The sequence below is a fragment of the Erythrolamprus reginae genome, chromosome 1, assembly GCF_031021105.1.
Source record: "Erythrolamprus reginae isolate rEryReg1 chromosome 1, rEryReg1.hap1, whole genome shotgun sequence".
Classification (NCBI taxonomy): domain Eukaryota; kingdom Metazoa; phylum Chordata; class Lepidosauria; order Squamata; family Dipsadidae; genus Erythrolamprus; species Erythrolamprus reginae.
In genome coordinates this window covers 140,025,044-140,039,722 of record NC_091950.1, presented here as the reverse complement: position 1 = coordinate 140,039,722, position 14,679 = coordinate 140,025,044, and the positions used below count along the sequence as shown (strand labels likewise).

Sequence of the window (14,679 nt, the reverse complement as noted above, 5' to 3'; positions counted from 1 at the left end):
TTTTTCAGCAAGCACCCTATTTCATTTCCTGACTATAAGCATTTGCAGGTTATAGAATTATGGTGATGGGGTGGCATATATAGGAAAGGAGCTTCTCTTTTGATCACTGCGAAAGGAGCTGAGTACAAGGCGCTATGGTGCCTTGGTTTCAGAGAGAGTAGGAGAAATTCCAAGAGGGAGATAAGGCAGGAATTATCACCAATGCAAAATTTCTTACCCTGCAGCACCAGAATAAATGCTACAAACTGTCTTCACCGAGTTCCCTCTGGAGTTAAGAGCTAAGATGGAAGTTAGTCTGCTCAATGTTGAGGAACTGGGGGAAACTGCCAGCATCGTGGAGAATGGGGGATTTGTTTTTTATTGACCTGGCACAGCTGCTGTTGCGTTGGCATGAGCCCAACAAATGGAGACAAAACAGGGGAGAAGAAACTTATTTTCTAGCCTTGAAATGCAGCTGCACTGTCGGGCAGGATGATGAACTGACCCGGCTGCAAGCCAGGGCTATTGTAGGAAAATGCTGAGACAGCACTCCTGTTGGTTCAGACTACTATATAAGTAGAGTTATACAGGCAATATAGGTATAGGTAGAGTTGTAGAGGCAATAGAGCTTGGGGGGAGGGAATTGTTGTAACATAGTGTCCAGGTTACTGGACCCTTACTGTTGTCCCCTGTTTGACTTTTAGCAAATGGAAATTCCTGTGTATAGCTGAAGGACTGTACTCAGGTTTAACCTATGCTAAAGTCCAGACAATGTCCTTCCTTCCCTGACCAAAGCACATTCCACAAAAGGCATGGTTCAGCAAAATTCCTCACTTCAGTACCTCAATTACCTGTTGAGTTGTACCTTTCCAATTGGATGAACTTTGCTGCAGTATTGTACAATCATTTTGTATTGGACCTGGTTTGTCACATGCATCCTATCCTCTAATTGTCTGTAAACAATAAAAGGAGCTCCCCTGACTTTAGTCAGGGTCGTCTCACCTTGAACAAATTCATGTCTGTGCCTTCTGATTTGGAGAACCCCGAGGCGACCCACTAGGAGCGGGGGAATGTCTGCAGGGAATGACCCCCATCTCCTCAATCACTTGGGTACTGCTGCCAGTCTGACCCAAAGTTTGGAAGAAAGCTTGCTGAAGAGGAGAGAAAGAGGGAAAAGGGGGCTGCAAAACAAAGGTGGATGGATGGAAAAGGTGGAGAGTGAAGATACATGAATGTGAGCAGCAGTTGTCAATTCCCAGTAGGGGGATGGAGAAGTCTATGGGAGGCTTTTTCATATAAGGAAGGGAAATGATGACATCCTCATATATGACCCAAGACAGGAAGAAAAAAGGAAAGAAACAGCTGTGTTCACAAAGCCCTGGGGGGAGAATTAGTCAGAAGACCCTGAAAGAGATTCCCCAGTGTGGAGGAGGGTTATCAGTGCTAAGCATATTGACAATAAATCCAAAACATTCCTTCCCCTCCCTCCCCCACCCACTTGTTTTTGTGCCAATTGCTATCTTTATAATGCACCTCCCAGCTCTAAAAAAATTAGGTTATGCTGTGACAGGTGTGACAGGGACACAGAAGTGTGGATGTTGACCAGAGGGAGTCACAGTCTTTGCATAAGACGTGCCAGAGAACAGAGACGTCACTCAATGGAGTCTAATGGTTATTTTGTTCATTGCACAGGCTCAGTTGGACTATCTTCATGCACAGAATAGAGATGCAATCGGTTCCCTGTGCTGGGTTCAGGTAGCTCATGAATGATGGAAAAGTGGCCCTGGTGGGCTAGCAAAGGAAGGCTCTTTTCTCACATAAAAGAAAACAGAGCACCCACCTTACAAATTGCATTAATAAAATGAGACAAGACTGTTAAAACTAAATAGGACTTGGAACATGCAAGAATAGAAAAGAACAGAACACATGCGCACTGCTTGATAATCTCAAGAATAGAACAGAACAAAATGGAAAATGGAATAGAATAGAATAGGAATAGAATAGAATAGAATAGAATAGAAATAGAATTCTTTATTGGCGAAGTGTGAGTGGACACACAAGGAATTTGTCTTGGTGCATATACTCTCAGTGTACATAAAAGCAAAGATACTTTCACCAAGAATCATAAGGTACAACACTTAATGACAGTCCAGGTACAAATAAGCAATCAAATCGTATATTGAAAAGGCTACAGCCAGACATATGGCATGAAGAATGGAAGCAGAAGTTCTCCCTTAGTATGAAATAGAATTAACTAATTATTATCACTAATACAGCAGAAGCACATCTATGGAAACAAGCTGCCCATTGCCCCAGATGCACAGAAACAATGGACGAGTCGGCATCCTGAAGTCGGGGCATTCCCTGAAGGAAACAGGCCCTGGCCCCCTCCATCTTGCTTCCAACAGGCACAATCACCTCAGTTGTGTAGCCAACTTTTGTTTGTCCTTTTTTGGCAGACTGGCTTAACTGGACCTTCAGCCCTGAACGGCAGCTTTGGGAAACACAAAGCCTCAACCGCTTGGCTCACTCCAGACGTGCAGCCAAGCTGGAGAGGGCATGGCCCACAGTGACACCAAGGTAGCACATATAGGAAGGAAGGAAGGAAAGCAGGCAGGCCATCTCCCGCTTCCCCCAGCAAAAGCGCCGCCGTCTCCCAGCACGCGCACCAACGCTGCCCCAAACTCCCTCCTGCGCCTCCTCCTCCTCCCTCAGCACTCGCCGTGGAAAGCGCGGAAAGCGCTCGCTGCCCAGCTCGTGTGGCGTAAAGGGGGGGGGGAATGGCGGGGAGGCGTCGTTGTCTCGTTCTCTAGTCAGTCCGAGGGGGATTCAGTGGCGGGAGAGGGGGTTGGGGCAGGAGGAGGGGAGAGGAGTTGTAGCTCTACTACGTTTGGAGGACGGGTATTGGCGGCGGCGGCGGCCAGAGCAGCGGAGGGGTACCTCTCTACGGCGAAGTTGGCAAGCTTCCTCCTTCCCGTGTAGGCTCTCCCCCGAGCGCCGTGAAGGAGCACAGCCACCCAAGCAGCCTGGAAGAGCAACCCGGCCAACATGACAGCGTCTCCCAGCCCGCGGAGATGCTTTTGCTCCCTCCGAAGCCTCTTTCCCTGCCCTCCCGCGTCCCTGCCCGCCCCCTCGCTTTCCCCCCAGGCCCCCCTACAGCATGGCTTGAACTGTCTGGACTCTTCCTACCAAAAAAAAAAAAAAAAAAGAGGCGGCCGGGGGCTCTTTCAGGGCAGAGGGGGGGGGGGGAGCGAGGATCAGAGCTGGGGGGCAGCCGCATGGGGAGAAAGCTCCTCCCCACGAGGAGGCTCAGATTGCGGTGGGGCTCCCCAGCCGGGTGTTCTTGGAGGGGGGGAGCACTGCCTGTGTGCGAGGGCGTGCGTGCGTGCGCGTGTGTACACAAAAGGGTACTCGCTTCGCCCCACCCTGGGGGGGGGGGGGTTGCTGGGCGGCGCAGAGCAAACGAACCGGGGAGGCCCCCGGGCTTCAAAACACAGCAGCTTTGTTGCTCCGCTTTGAAGCTCCCCCCCCCCATTTTTTTAGGAGTCACCCTTTTCCACATCTGGCATGTGGAATGTCCCCCCTCCCCCCCCCTTTCCCCCTCTCCGGGATAATTTCTCGTCTGGACCGAAGAGGAGCCGCGGCTACAAAGCGGCTCTGAGGGGAATGAAGATCCGAGGCGCACCCGTTGTGAATAACAGACTACTAGGCTGTTGTCGTCGTCCCCCCCTGCAATACATTGGGGGCCTTATTCCAGAGTGGAGCTGCAAAGATGGGGCCGGAAAGGGGGGAAGGGGGAAAAGCGTGGAGAGAGAAAAAGCAGAGAACAAAAACAAAAAAAAAAATAAAATAAAAAACAAACCCCAAAACAAAAACAAAACCGCCTCAGTTGCCCAGCTGTTGTTTCGGAATTTCCACTTGTGAAAACAGCAACAGGTGTCGCTTGAGGTGGACAAAACCGCGTTCTGAAACACCAGCACTCTATGTTAAGCAGGGTTTGCATAAACTTGTTTTATTGAATAACCGATGTTTGCCTTAGCCCGATAAACTAAGCCGTTAAACCTGGTTTAACGACGATTCACACCAATTTATGTCAAAACGAAGCAACCAGCGTTAAGATTTTAGTGTAACGCCTGCTCCAGGACTGGAGATTATCAAGCAGTGCACATGTGTTTCTGTAGCAGTGTTAATGTATTTATACATATAAGAACATATAAAAAGAGCTTAGCCCGCACGTATTCTTCAATAGAAATACTGTATTAATGACAGTCATTGAGAAAAACAGTACACTTGTCACATAGCAAAAATAATCGTAGCTATTAATATGATTCACTCTAATCCAGTTCAGAAGTTCAAGAAGGAAATTCATCAGAGAGAAAAGCATAATTAACATAGATTCTCTCAAGGGTCAGGCAAAGGGAAAAGACTAAAAGTCTCAATGAAAAATAGCAAGTCTTGCTCAGTAGACTAAGCTATTGTGCTATTTCAATAACTACACCGGTGGCTGTTCTTCTCCAGAAATTGCATCCCACCACCACCACCACCACTACTACTCTAATAACAAGGATTCCCCCTAATGTATCATTTGGAATTGTCCAAACAGCCATTCTTGGCTCAACTAGTGTTATCCCCACAGGCAACTGATAGGTAATAAGCAATCCAGTACCAAGCTTCATCAGGGTTTTGCAACTTGGGGAATGTAAACAAGTTTTATTTTTATGCTTAGCAGATGATGCAGAGCATTCCTCTTTAACTCTTAAACTTTGAAATACAGTATTCAAAGCACTAATACTCCTATTGCAGAAGCAATTCAATTAGCATTTTACAGACTAAAAGACTTACGGTATTTTCAGGTAAGCTTTTGCAGATTGTGGTCAAATTCATGAAACTGTATCTTGCCAAAACCCCATCTTGATCATCTATTCTATTTCCCTGCCTGAAAGATTAATCCATCAAATTTATTTTGTTGATTTCTCTCAAACATAAGACCACAGGTATCAAATGTTGACCTCACCCAATTCCTAAGAGGTCAGTAAGGGGCATGCATAAGTGCACAGCAGCAGCACCATGCCTGTGCCTACCATCCCTGTCCTAATGTTTCCCTTTTATTAGTACCAATATCATGTATATAAAGTGTTGTATCTTTGTATACTACCAATACCTACCTACCTAAATAAATAAAACAAACCCTGGATTCTTATTACCAGGAGGAGCTCTCTTCCAATCGGGGTGTGTCATGTTTACCTGCATAGTGCAGCACTTGCCTCCCTGGTTTCACTAGTGAGATTAAGAAGGCAGGAAAGGGAATTTATTGCTTTCTCCTTCAAAAACTAGATTTGATTGTCAGATGATATTATTGTGAGATGGGAGGAACTAGAGAATAGAAAGAGATTGACACATGGAACATGTCTAGATTTGAGAATCAGACTTTCCTCCAAATCATTGAGAAATCTCTAATTCACATCTTATACAAAAAGTGCTCATCTAGAGCACTTGGCCCCACCTTTCTGCCCCTATCCCATCCTTTAGAGTGCTGTAATGCAGGGTGGAGTGACACCTAGGTTTATTACCATACTTACACTACAATGACAAGTCACATTATTTATTGGAGCAGGAGGAAAACAGCAGCGTCATCATTTTTGATAGTTTTAAGGAGAAAGTTACTTGCTTACTCTGCTGCTACTTGGGCTACAAAACCCTATAGCTCAAATTGCATTTGTTCATGTTGGAAAAGGATGCCAAGATTCCTTCAGGAAAACCTCCTTTTGGTGTTTATTTGTAATGCTCTACAATTTTAGGTATCCATTTTTTGTTGGTCAACTGACTTATAGGTTCAAGGGAGTGTGATCCTGGGAATATCAATTAAAAACTGGGTGATGAAATAAACTTTAAGGGCTGTGCTTCCAAGTCTTCCATAGATATTAAGTAAACAAGGAGACAGGAAACTTACACATCGCGTGCTCTTTCTAAAACAGGAAGATTTTTGAGAGTTATGCATATGCATGTTTAGAAATATACCCTAAAGGACTAAACCTTTTTATTTGTATATTTTATTCTTGATAAGCATTCAGCAATGCAAATGTCATGATCTTGTGTTTTTTATAGGTGAATTGTAATATTTCAATTAGCTCCCTTGGAATCAAAAAGTCCTGAACATCAGTATCAGATTCACTGCATCTAGATATTAAGAATGTTTTGTATTAACTCAAAAGTGCTTTTTTTTTCTTCAAAAGGCAACTGGACTTTTTTTTCCCTCTGAGGAAGAAAACAATTTGCTTCTTATTCAAAAAAACTTCAGTTTTTTTGCTAACCACAACTAAACCATGAGACATTAAGGATCATTTGTAGATAATAAATGGCATATGGAAAAAAAGTTCATTTGTTGTAGTTTAAGAGGTGATAAGTTGCTAAAATATTTACATGTGTATTTTTCACTATAATTTTTCCTCCTTTTTCTTTTATATACAGCACTTTTAGTTTGTATTAGGTTTTTTTTGTTACATTTAATAAAATTACTATTAAAAAAGAAATAGTGACACATTGCAGTTTTTTCTTGAAATGACTCACTTGTAATGTCATATGAATATTCCCATCACACATCTATGCAAATATTGAAATTTCTTTTTCTCCCGTTTCGTGTATTAGCATCTTATCAAAAAGGAGTGTATTTTGCATCAATTGCACTCTGAAATTCAATGTACTAAAACAAAGACATATTTCAATATATTGTACAATCTTTACTACATATTACTGCAATGCCTCTTGTGTTAATTTGGAAATATAAGGCAAGCACAATAGAGATTGATGAAGGGCTTCAAAAATATGGATAGACCCCTTCCTTTAATAGCAGTTTTGGCATGCACGTTTTCCCCCCATTTGGGATACTTCCCAATTGTGATTTCACAATAAAATAAGAATCAGGGTCATCCACAAGGAGGGACAAGTAATGAAAGTAGCAATCTGCCCTTGTGAAACAAACACCACACTTTTTGTATGTATATTACCACACAACAGAGCTTTTGTAATTTTAACAAAAACCTCCAATATCTGAAATGCATATGCTCAGTCATCTGAATATTCATGCATACCAGGTTTCTTATAGCAGGGACAGCAAATGTAATGAAAACAATTAAGTTTATTTAAGGCTGTGTCCAAATAACTGCAGAATGCAGTTAGTTTTAATATATCTGAAACCTCAAATTTCTGTCCTCATTCCTCCTGAGAATAGAGCCAGGCTTTTTGATAGTATTCCATTCTACCAAGCAGCTTGGCCATTAGTATCACAGGCTGAAGATATGATTACAGAGCCTCCATATTGTATAAAACATTTTCAAATATATTTCCAAGTGCTTCCCCCGCCTCCAAGTGTTTATCTTTTGTTTATCTATAAAATATACCATTTTATAGAAAGCTAGTTGCATTCAACACAAGCCGTAACAACTTATCTAAGCAGATGTGAAATGCAACATAAGCAACGGATCTAAACTGCCATAAACAATGTTTGGGGCATGATTTTAGAAAGTATGGGGGAGCACTATCACCTAGCACATGAAAGATTTGTACAGGATGTTGCTTCACACTGTACATGCTGCAGGTACCAGAAGTTGTGCCAGAAGTTGTTGATCTTTCAAACATTACAGATAGTCCTTGACTTACAATGAACAATTGGGACCAGAATTTCCACTGACAACAGTCATTAAAGCATATCACACAGTCGTGAAGCAAATCAATTGATGGGCTTTTCTTGCTGGAAATCATTCAAAAAAAAGTCATTAAATCGCAATCACGTGACTGCAGGATGCGGCAAGTATAATGGTAAATGGGAACCAATTGCCAAGTTCCTGGATTGCAATCACATGACTGTGCAAGTGGTATGATGGTTGTAATATGAGTAAAGATCATAGATTACTTTTTCTGAGGCTGTTGAACCATCATTAATTGAATGTCATGAGTCTAGAACCACCTAGAACAAATATTCTGTCCTCTAAGGTTTGCTCAAATGCTTTCAACACCCTGAAGCACAAAATAAACCACACCACCACCTGCACATCAAACAAACATCCAGGCTTTGTAGATGGAACTGAAAGTCCATCATACATCAGGTTTTCTCTGTCCCTCTGAGAAGAGAATGAAGTGGTTTTATGAGAATGGGTAAAAATGTTGAAGCCAAATCCAGTAGAGGCATGCTGCACTGTGCATTTAACTTTTTATCAATGAATTGTGAAGCATTTTTTAACTTTTGGCATTTAGTGATGTAATGATGTGAACTTGTGGGATGAATTTGAAGAAGAGTCCATAGACTCTATCACAGAATAGTCAGGCACAAGCTTTTACCAAAAGAAAAGAGAGACAACTTGAGTAAAATGTCTGATGCAAAAAAAAAAAGTATTTTCTAACTCTCACATACTAGAAGGGAATGAAAATTCTTAATATGTGATAGCAGAACAATGGGAAATGAGGATCCTGTGCTTCTCAGTCCAACAATAACAAAATCCCACCATCTTCTTTAAGGTTTGCCTCCTACTGGCAAGAATGAGAAAAAAAGAGGTAATGAAGTATATTGTCATCCCCTTAAGAACTCTACAAGCTTATTGAGCCGAAAACACGAAAACAAAATGAAATTATAGTAGTCAGTTCCCTATTGATGGACTAATGGGAGTGTTGAAATATAAAACATGATAGAACAAAGTTTCTTTCCTCCTCAGTAAAGGAGTTCAGAAAAGCATGAAAAGATTTTGAAAACAGCCAAACCTTTCCTCTTGGACTACTTTTATTTGGTAAAATTTTAAAACCAATTAACAGGAAAAAAAATTGCAATCTAGTCTCTTCTCCCTGAATAAGCAGCAAAGCTGTTGGAATAGAGAAGCTGCTACCCACAATTGGGTTCCTTGAGATTAAGCAGCCCTAATCCTGAAAGCACCTTGTAAGAGCTAAATGTCACTTCCATCTTTCCAACAGCCCCTGCAGCCATCTAGCCACCTTCTCATCCAAACACGTATGGGGAAAGACCTCCACTTCAAAACACCAGGAACAAAATAAATTCAGAGGGTCTAAAAGACAACAGCAAATGAAGTGTGGAAAGAGTCTGGGCAGAGGGACATCTTTGCCAGCTGCTGTTACTCAGAGGGAAAAACCTGCTTGGACCACTATTGGGTGGCAGATGAATGGTGAATCCAAGCAGAATACAATGTCGTCAACTGTCAACACTGCATTTGCAAATCCTTAGCAAGATGGCTTCAGTTCAGAGATTTCCCACTTTCATCCAGGCACATTGCTACTGCTCTAGCATTACAGTGAAACTGGCGAGGGGACCAGTCGGGAAAGACTCCATATGCTATCCTGAAGGAAGGTGCAGGAAATATTTTCTCATTCAGCTAATGGATACGGGTGAGCTCTTCCACAATCTTGATCAAGTCATCTACCGTAGCCTCCCTCTTCATCCCACTGCCGTCGTCAATCTGAAATAAGGAGGCAAGAGGCAGAGTTGAAGCACAGTCGTGTGGCAGACTGGAGGGCAAGCGTATATACCTCTTCTTAATCCTGATACTGCAAAAGCCTAGTTCATAATTTTACTTCATCAAATAATCAAGCACAGAATCGAAGTCATGGCCAACAACAAAAATTGTCTCAACGTGGGTAATTTTCTCAACTTACTTGTAAGTTAGCCACCACCTCCTGCATCTTGGGTCGGCTGATATCCAAAAAGCTTTCAATTAAATCTCCATCAATAAATCCAGTGGCTGGCTCTGTCTTGCGTTCTGTATGAAATGATCTCCAGGTAAAATCAAGAATCAAGGAAATAAAGCTCTCAGCAAAATATGGCTTCAACTTTCCCATAAAAATGAAAGTATGTATCCCCAAACTGATCACCCAGAACAGAACCAGTAGTGCAATATAAGTGTTTAATCTTCCTCGATTATCCTATAGAATCAGACCAGCTCAAAATACAATCTTGGGAACTTTTAGCCACCATGGTCATATTATATATGATTTATTATATTTGATGTATGGAACATTACACAGAAGAAAATGCTTGCAGGCACACTATATGACATGCGTAACATGCACACCTTAAAGAATGAAAGGTACTTTATTAACCCACACCATAATGAATTCTTCAAAAACTTAAACAGTTTCAATATTATTATTATTTTTTTAAACTTCATGGGGAGGAAAAAAAATTGATTTAATGAAATTATCATGTATATACCTGAAGTATTAGGGATAGTTATCAACAGAATTTGACCCCAGTCTCTATGTAACATGTAAATTGTATGGAGGTTCAATAAAAAAAACATTTTTCATTCTAAATTTCAAACTTTGATTTTGTAAGCCTGAAAGCCTACATGCTTATGTTGTGTCAAAAGTAATTAATTAAATGAATATACAGTATATTAAATGTGGCATAGTTCTTCAACTTTGGTCACACCCTTGAAATTTTTTAATTATGCCATCCTCTCCTTCTCATGGTGTTTTAATTTTCTTTGGCATGTTTCACCCATACATTTTTGATGTAGACTGACTACAGAAGCCAATGACTGCAGATGCCAATGATTGCAGTTTTTCTAAATAATTACTCAATATCATGGTAACCACTTGTTTATGCTCTGTTTATAATTCCCCTTTATATTGTACCTCAAATTACCTACAATTCCTAGAAAACTAGTTTAGTACTCTTTTCATCCTGTAAAAATTCTACTATAGCAGGGGTGTTGAAATGGTCGTCCACAGGCTGGATACATCAAACACAGGCCACACATTCCCAGGGAAAAACATTGTGAAACATCACGTGATGGCAACATGACAAGGTGAGTTTGACACCTGTGTACTATAGTGTCTGGCAAGTAGCTATTAGTCTGGTTCACACAACATATTAATCCATAATGTAAAATAGACTAGCTATTTTTACCCATCTACTGTAGTTTGTACATAATGGTTTATAATCTTAATTTATTATGTCAATGCCGTCAATTATACCTAATAAACCATAATTAATCAGACTAAATTCTAGCAAAATATGTGATCTACAGCTATTATATAAATTCCTTTAAAAAGCTGAGCTATTTTGACTGGCACTGCCAAAGCACTTATATGCTCTCACTTTAATCTGGCGTTATATTACCACTTCTCTAAGGCCCATAAATATTCCAGTCAAGAGAGTTCTCAGCCTGCAAAAGCAGTTTTTTTAAGGGAGGCAGAGGGACATAGGTTATAACTGTGACTAGAAACACAGTATCGTATCCCTAGTGTTTCCTAAAGATATAAGAGGAATGATTTCTACCCATTTGATTCTCTGCTGCAAACTGTAAATTGGTAGGCAGGAACCATTCGTCATGCTTGTTTAATGGCTAATGTCACAAGTATAACGTATGTTAAAGATAAACACAAGAAAGAAAGGATATAAAGAGTGTTCTATCTTCCCAACACTCTTAATGACTTTGTTGAGCCTGTTTTGAACATCTAACAGCAGATTATACCAGCTTTCTGACAACGAAGTCACCAGTCCTGTGAATAAAGGCAGAGCACTGTTTTTTAAAAAGAATTTAATAGTTATCTATTTAAGATCACTTTGGAAACAAAGCATAGATATCATATTAGTGCCAGATAAGCCCTCCCCGAGTACCAGACTATATGGGGAGATGGCAAAATTTTCTGGCTTAATATCTAACCTTACCAATCATTCCATTGACTGTGCCAAACAACACTGAGCCCTGTGTTGGTGTAGATGTTTCACCCAGATTTTGCATGACTAGGGACCCATGACAGAAGACATTGACAAATTCACCCAGATGGAAGAGGCCAAACTCCTGTAAATGCTGGCGCTCCTCATCAGTTGTCGCAGCACTGCAATACAAAACGTTTACTAGGAAAAGGATAGGGTGAACCCTTTGTCCCAACCTATTATTTGCTCACTTCGGCCTACCTTTTTAGAAGTTCATCTCACCTGTCCTTCTGGCACACAAACAAGTTAAAAGCATTCTCTGCTCCTAAGAAATTGTCATCATCCAGGATCTCCACAGCACTCATCCAGTTTGGATTAAAATCACGAGCAATCTGTAACAATATACAAGTCAATCAACCTACCAAGTCAATCTATTCTCCACAAAGATAAAATAATTTTCTGGCCTGAAGTAGAATTCTACCAGTTTTAAAATGCAGAGTGAAATGCCAACCAAAAATAACCTAGGCACCTAACTTTAAAAAAACCAAACACACAAACAAGTAGTTGGTTGTGCCACCAAATATTCTATTCTCTTAAACTCTGTATTGCGATTTCCATTATACACACTGAGGTCAAAACTGAATTAATACCTCTTCAAAATTTCCTTCCATGGGCTTATATGCAAGCAGAAGTACAGAGCGCATAAGATCTCCAACTAAAATGAAGTCACCCTTTGTCTTCACATAGAGTGCCATGATGTTGTTGTAATGGTTGCATTCGGTGCGAAGCTCCTTCTCTGCTGTCCATTCATACAGTCGCACCTTTTTGGACAAGACAGATTTGTACAGGTAAGGCTAAAACAGATCTGGAACAATACTGTAGAATCCAAAACATTTCTCTTCTACAGTCCCCTAAGCAAGCCCAGTTTTAAGAAATACTGATGTGAGAGCTTTGGAAACCTTACCGTGCTGTTTATGCTAGCTAAGAGTTTTCCATTAAATTCCACCATAGAATAGACGGCCCCTTTTACTTCTTTCTCAGCCAGACTCTGCAATTTACCTAGGATACACATTAATACAACAAAACTTGAAAAATACACAGGTTCCTTACATTTCATGGTGTAGCTACAAATAGCAACAAAAGAATGCCATGAAATGTAGCTTCCCCCTTGGATTATATGAAGCCCCCCTTGCTTTCTGCAGCATAAACTTAATTATATTATAAAATATTATATTACAAAATATTTTTAAATTCTATCATGAAACCTTCTAGAACTTAATTGAGGTATTGTGCTCACTATAGATCCAGAGTATATGTAAATGTTAGCTGCAAACTGAACTCCAATTATCTTCTGAAATATGGCAATACCCAACCTTAAATGTAAGCAAGACATAGAAAGATTGGTGCACAAGATGTCAGGGAGGTCTTTAATGCTCCTTTTTAAAGAGTTACAATTTCTTTATGTTCGCCTCAGCCAGGACTTCTTCATAAAGATGAGCTGTAAGCATTCAGGAAATTTCAAGTGTTGAAGTGGCTCTCTTTATGATTATGTACCATCAAGCTGGTACTGTATCAACTTTTAGTAGCCACATAGATACAATGACTAAAATGAGTTAATTCTACCCCTGAAAATCAGGGTAAATTATTTGCAAGTATGTGGCACTATGTGATAAACATTTTCTGTGACAATTATGTAACATACACTAAAGTCTAGTATGCCCTTAATCTGTAACAACTATAATTGTTTTAACTTCTACCTACTTTTCTGAAGGATCTTTCCTCGTTCTGCAACATTGCTCAATACCATCCCAAATATTTGTTATTGACTAAAAAAAAATAGTCATCAACTTCAACAGTCATAAAATGATCTGGGTAATTTCACATGAACTATCAATTTTCTTGATAAGGTGAAATAAGGTAAAAATAAAGACTTCTTAGCTCAACTAGATGCAACTAATCACTGTGAAAGGATCAATGGGAGGGCTCAAAAAGCTTAGGCTACTCTTCAGAATAGGAATCAGAATACATTTATATCTTCTTATTTGACCAGTTAACCATACTTTGAGATTATTGTTTGAGGTTTTTCTTCTTGTACTCCCTTTTAGCAATACAACATTGCTAAAAGGGAGTACAAGAAATATTCCGGACTTGCTGGGGAGAGACAGATATGGCAGGAGACATGGGTAGGCCGTTCTCGGGGAAGAAGGGAGCGCTGCTTGAAAGCGGTCCCATTTTCTGGCCCCATGGACTCAACCCGGAGAACTTGTGACAAGAGAAATCTGGACCCTGGGTTCAGGCTGTTGCTGCTTAATGGCAGGTCTGCTATAAATAAAGCTCCCCCCCATCCAGGATTTACTCCTGGAGGAGGAGGCAGACCTGGCATGTGTGACTGAGACGTGGCTGGGCCCAGAGGGAGGAATTCCTCTCTCGGAAATGTGCCCAGCCAGGTTTCAGGTGTGGCACTAGCCGCGACCCCAGGAAAGGGGGAGAGGAGTGGCAATTATAGCCAAGAAGATCATCAAGTTGTGTAGACTCACTGCTTCTGAGATTGCAGGTTGTGAGTCCTTTCTTATGAGGCTAGACCTAGGGGCACAGGTGGACTTGTTGCTCATGTACCTGCCTCCCAGCTGCATGCCAACAGCCTTGCCTGCACTACTCGAGGAGGTAGCCCGGCTGGCGGTGGAGTCCCCCAGACTTATTGTCTTGGGGGATTTTAATCTGCCATCGCTCGGTGAATCCTCTGGGTTAGCACAGGAGTTCATGGCCACTATGACAACCATGGACTTGATCCAAGTAATTCAGGGCCCAACCCATGAGAGGGGGTAAACTCGCAACATAGCATTCCTCTCAGAGCAGCTGAGTAATGATCTGATATTAAGGGTCTTAGAGACGTTGCCTTTGTCATGGTCAGATCATTTTCTACTGTGGCTTGATTTTAAGGATTAGGAGATTCCACCCCAGACGCCTGATGGATCCAGAAGGTTTTCAAAGGGCGCTTGGGGTTTTACCGGATTCACATGTACACAGTTCAGCAGAGT

The 14,679-nt window shown here is 41.1% G+C and overlaps 2 protein-coding genes across 2 annotated transcripts in view; both read right to left on the bottom strand.

The window, feature by feature from the left end:
* VWCE (von Willebrand factor C and EGF domains) overlaps positions 1 to 3,083 on the bottom strand; it is a 35,887-nt gene extending 32,804 nt beyond the window's left edge. The window contains exon 1 of the mRNA XM_070767193.1: positions 2,920 to 3,083. Within this exon, the coding sequence (XP_070623294.1) occupies positions 2,920 to 3,029 (110 nt within the window). The 5' untranslated portion in view covers positions 3,030 to 3,083. The remainder of the gene's footprint in view (positions 1 to 2,919) is intronic.
* A 5,648-nt stretch (positions 3,084 to 8,731) lies between these two features.
* Positions 8,732 to 14,679, bottom strand: part of DDB1 (damage specific DNA binding protein 1) — a 33,902-nt gene continuing 27,954 nt past the window's right edge. The window contains exons 21-27 of the mRNA XM_070767102.1: positions 12,606 to 12,700; positions 12,292 to 12,462; positions 11,924 to 12,033; positions 11,654 to 11,823; positions 11,382 to 11,484; positions 9,634 to 9,757; positions 8,732 to 9,437 (exon numbers count right to left, since the gene is read on the bottom strand). Coding sequence (XP_070623203.1) covers positions 9,354 to 9,437; positions 9,634 to 9,757; positions 11,382 to 11,484; positions 11,654 to 11,823; positions 11,924 to 12,033; positions 12,292 to 12,462; positions 12,606 to 12,700 — 857 coding nt within the window. The 3' untranslated portion in view covers positions 8,732 to 9,353. The remainder of the gene's footprint in view (positions 9,438 to 9,633; positions 9,758 to 11,381; positions 11,485 to 11,653; positions 11,824 to 11,923; positions 12,034 to 12,291; positions 12,463 to 12,605; positions 12,701 to 14,679) is intronic.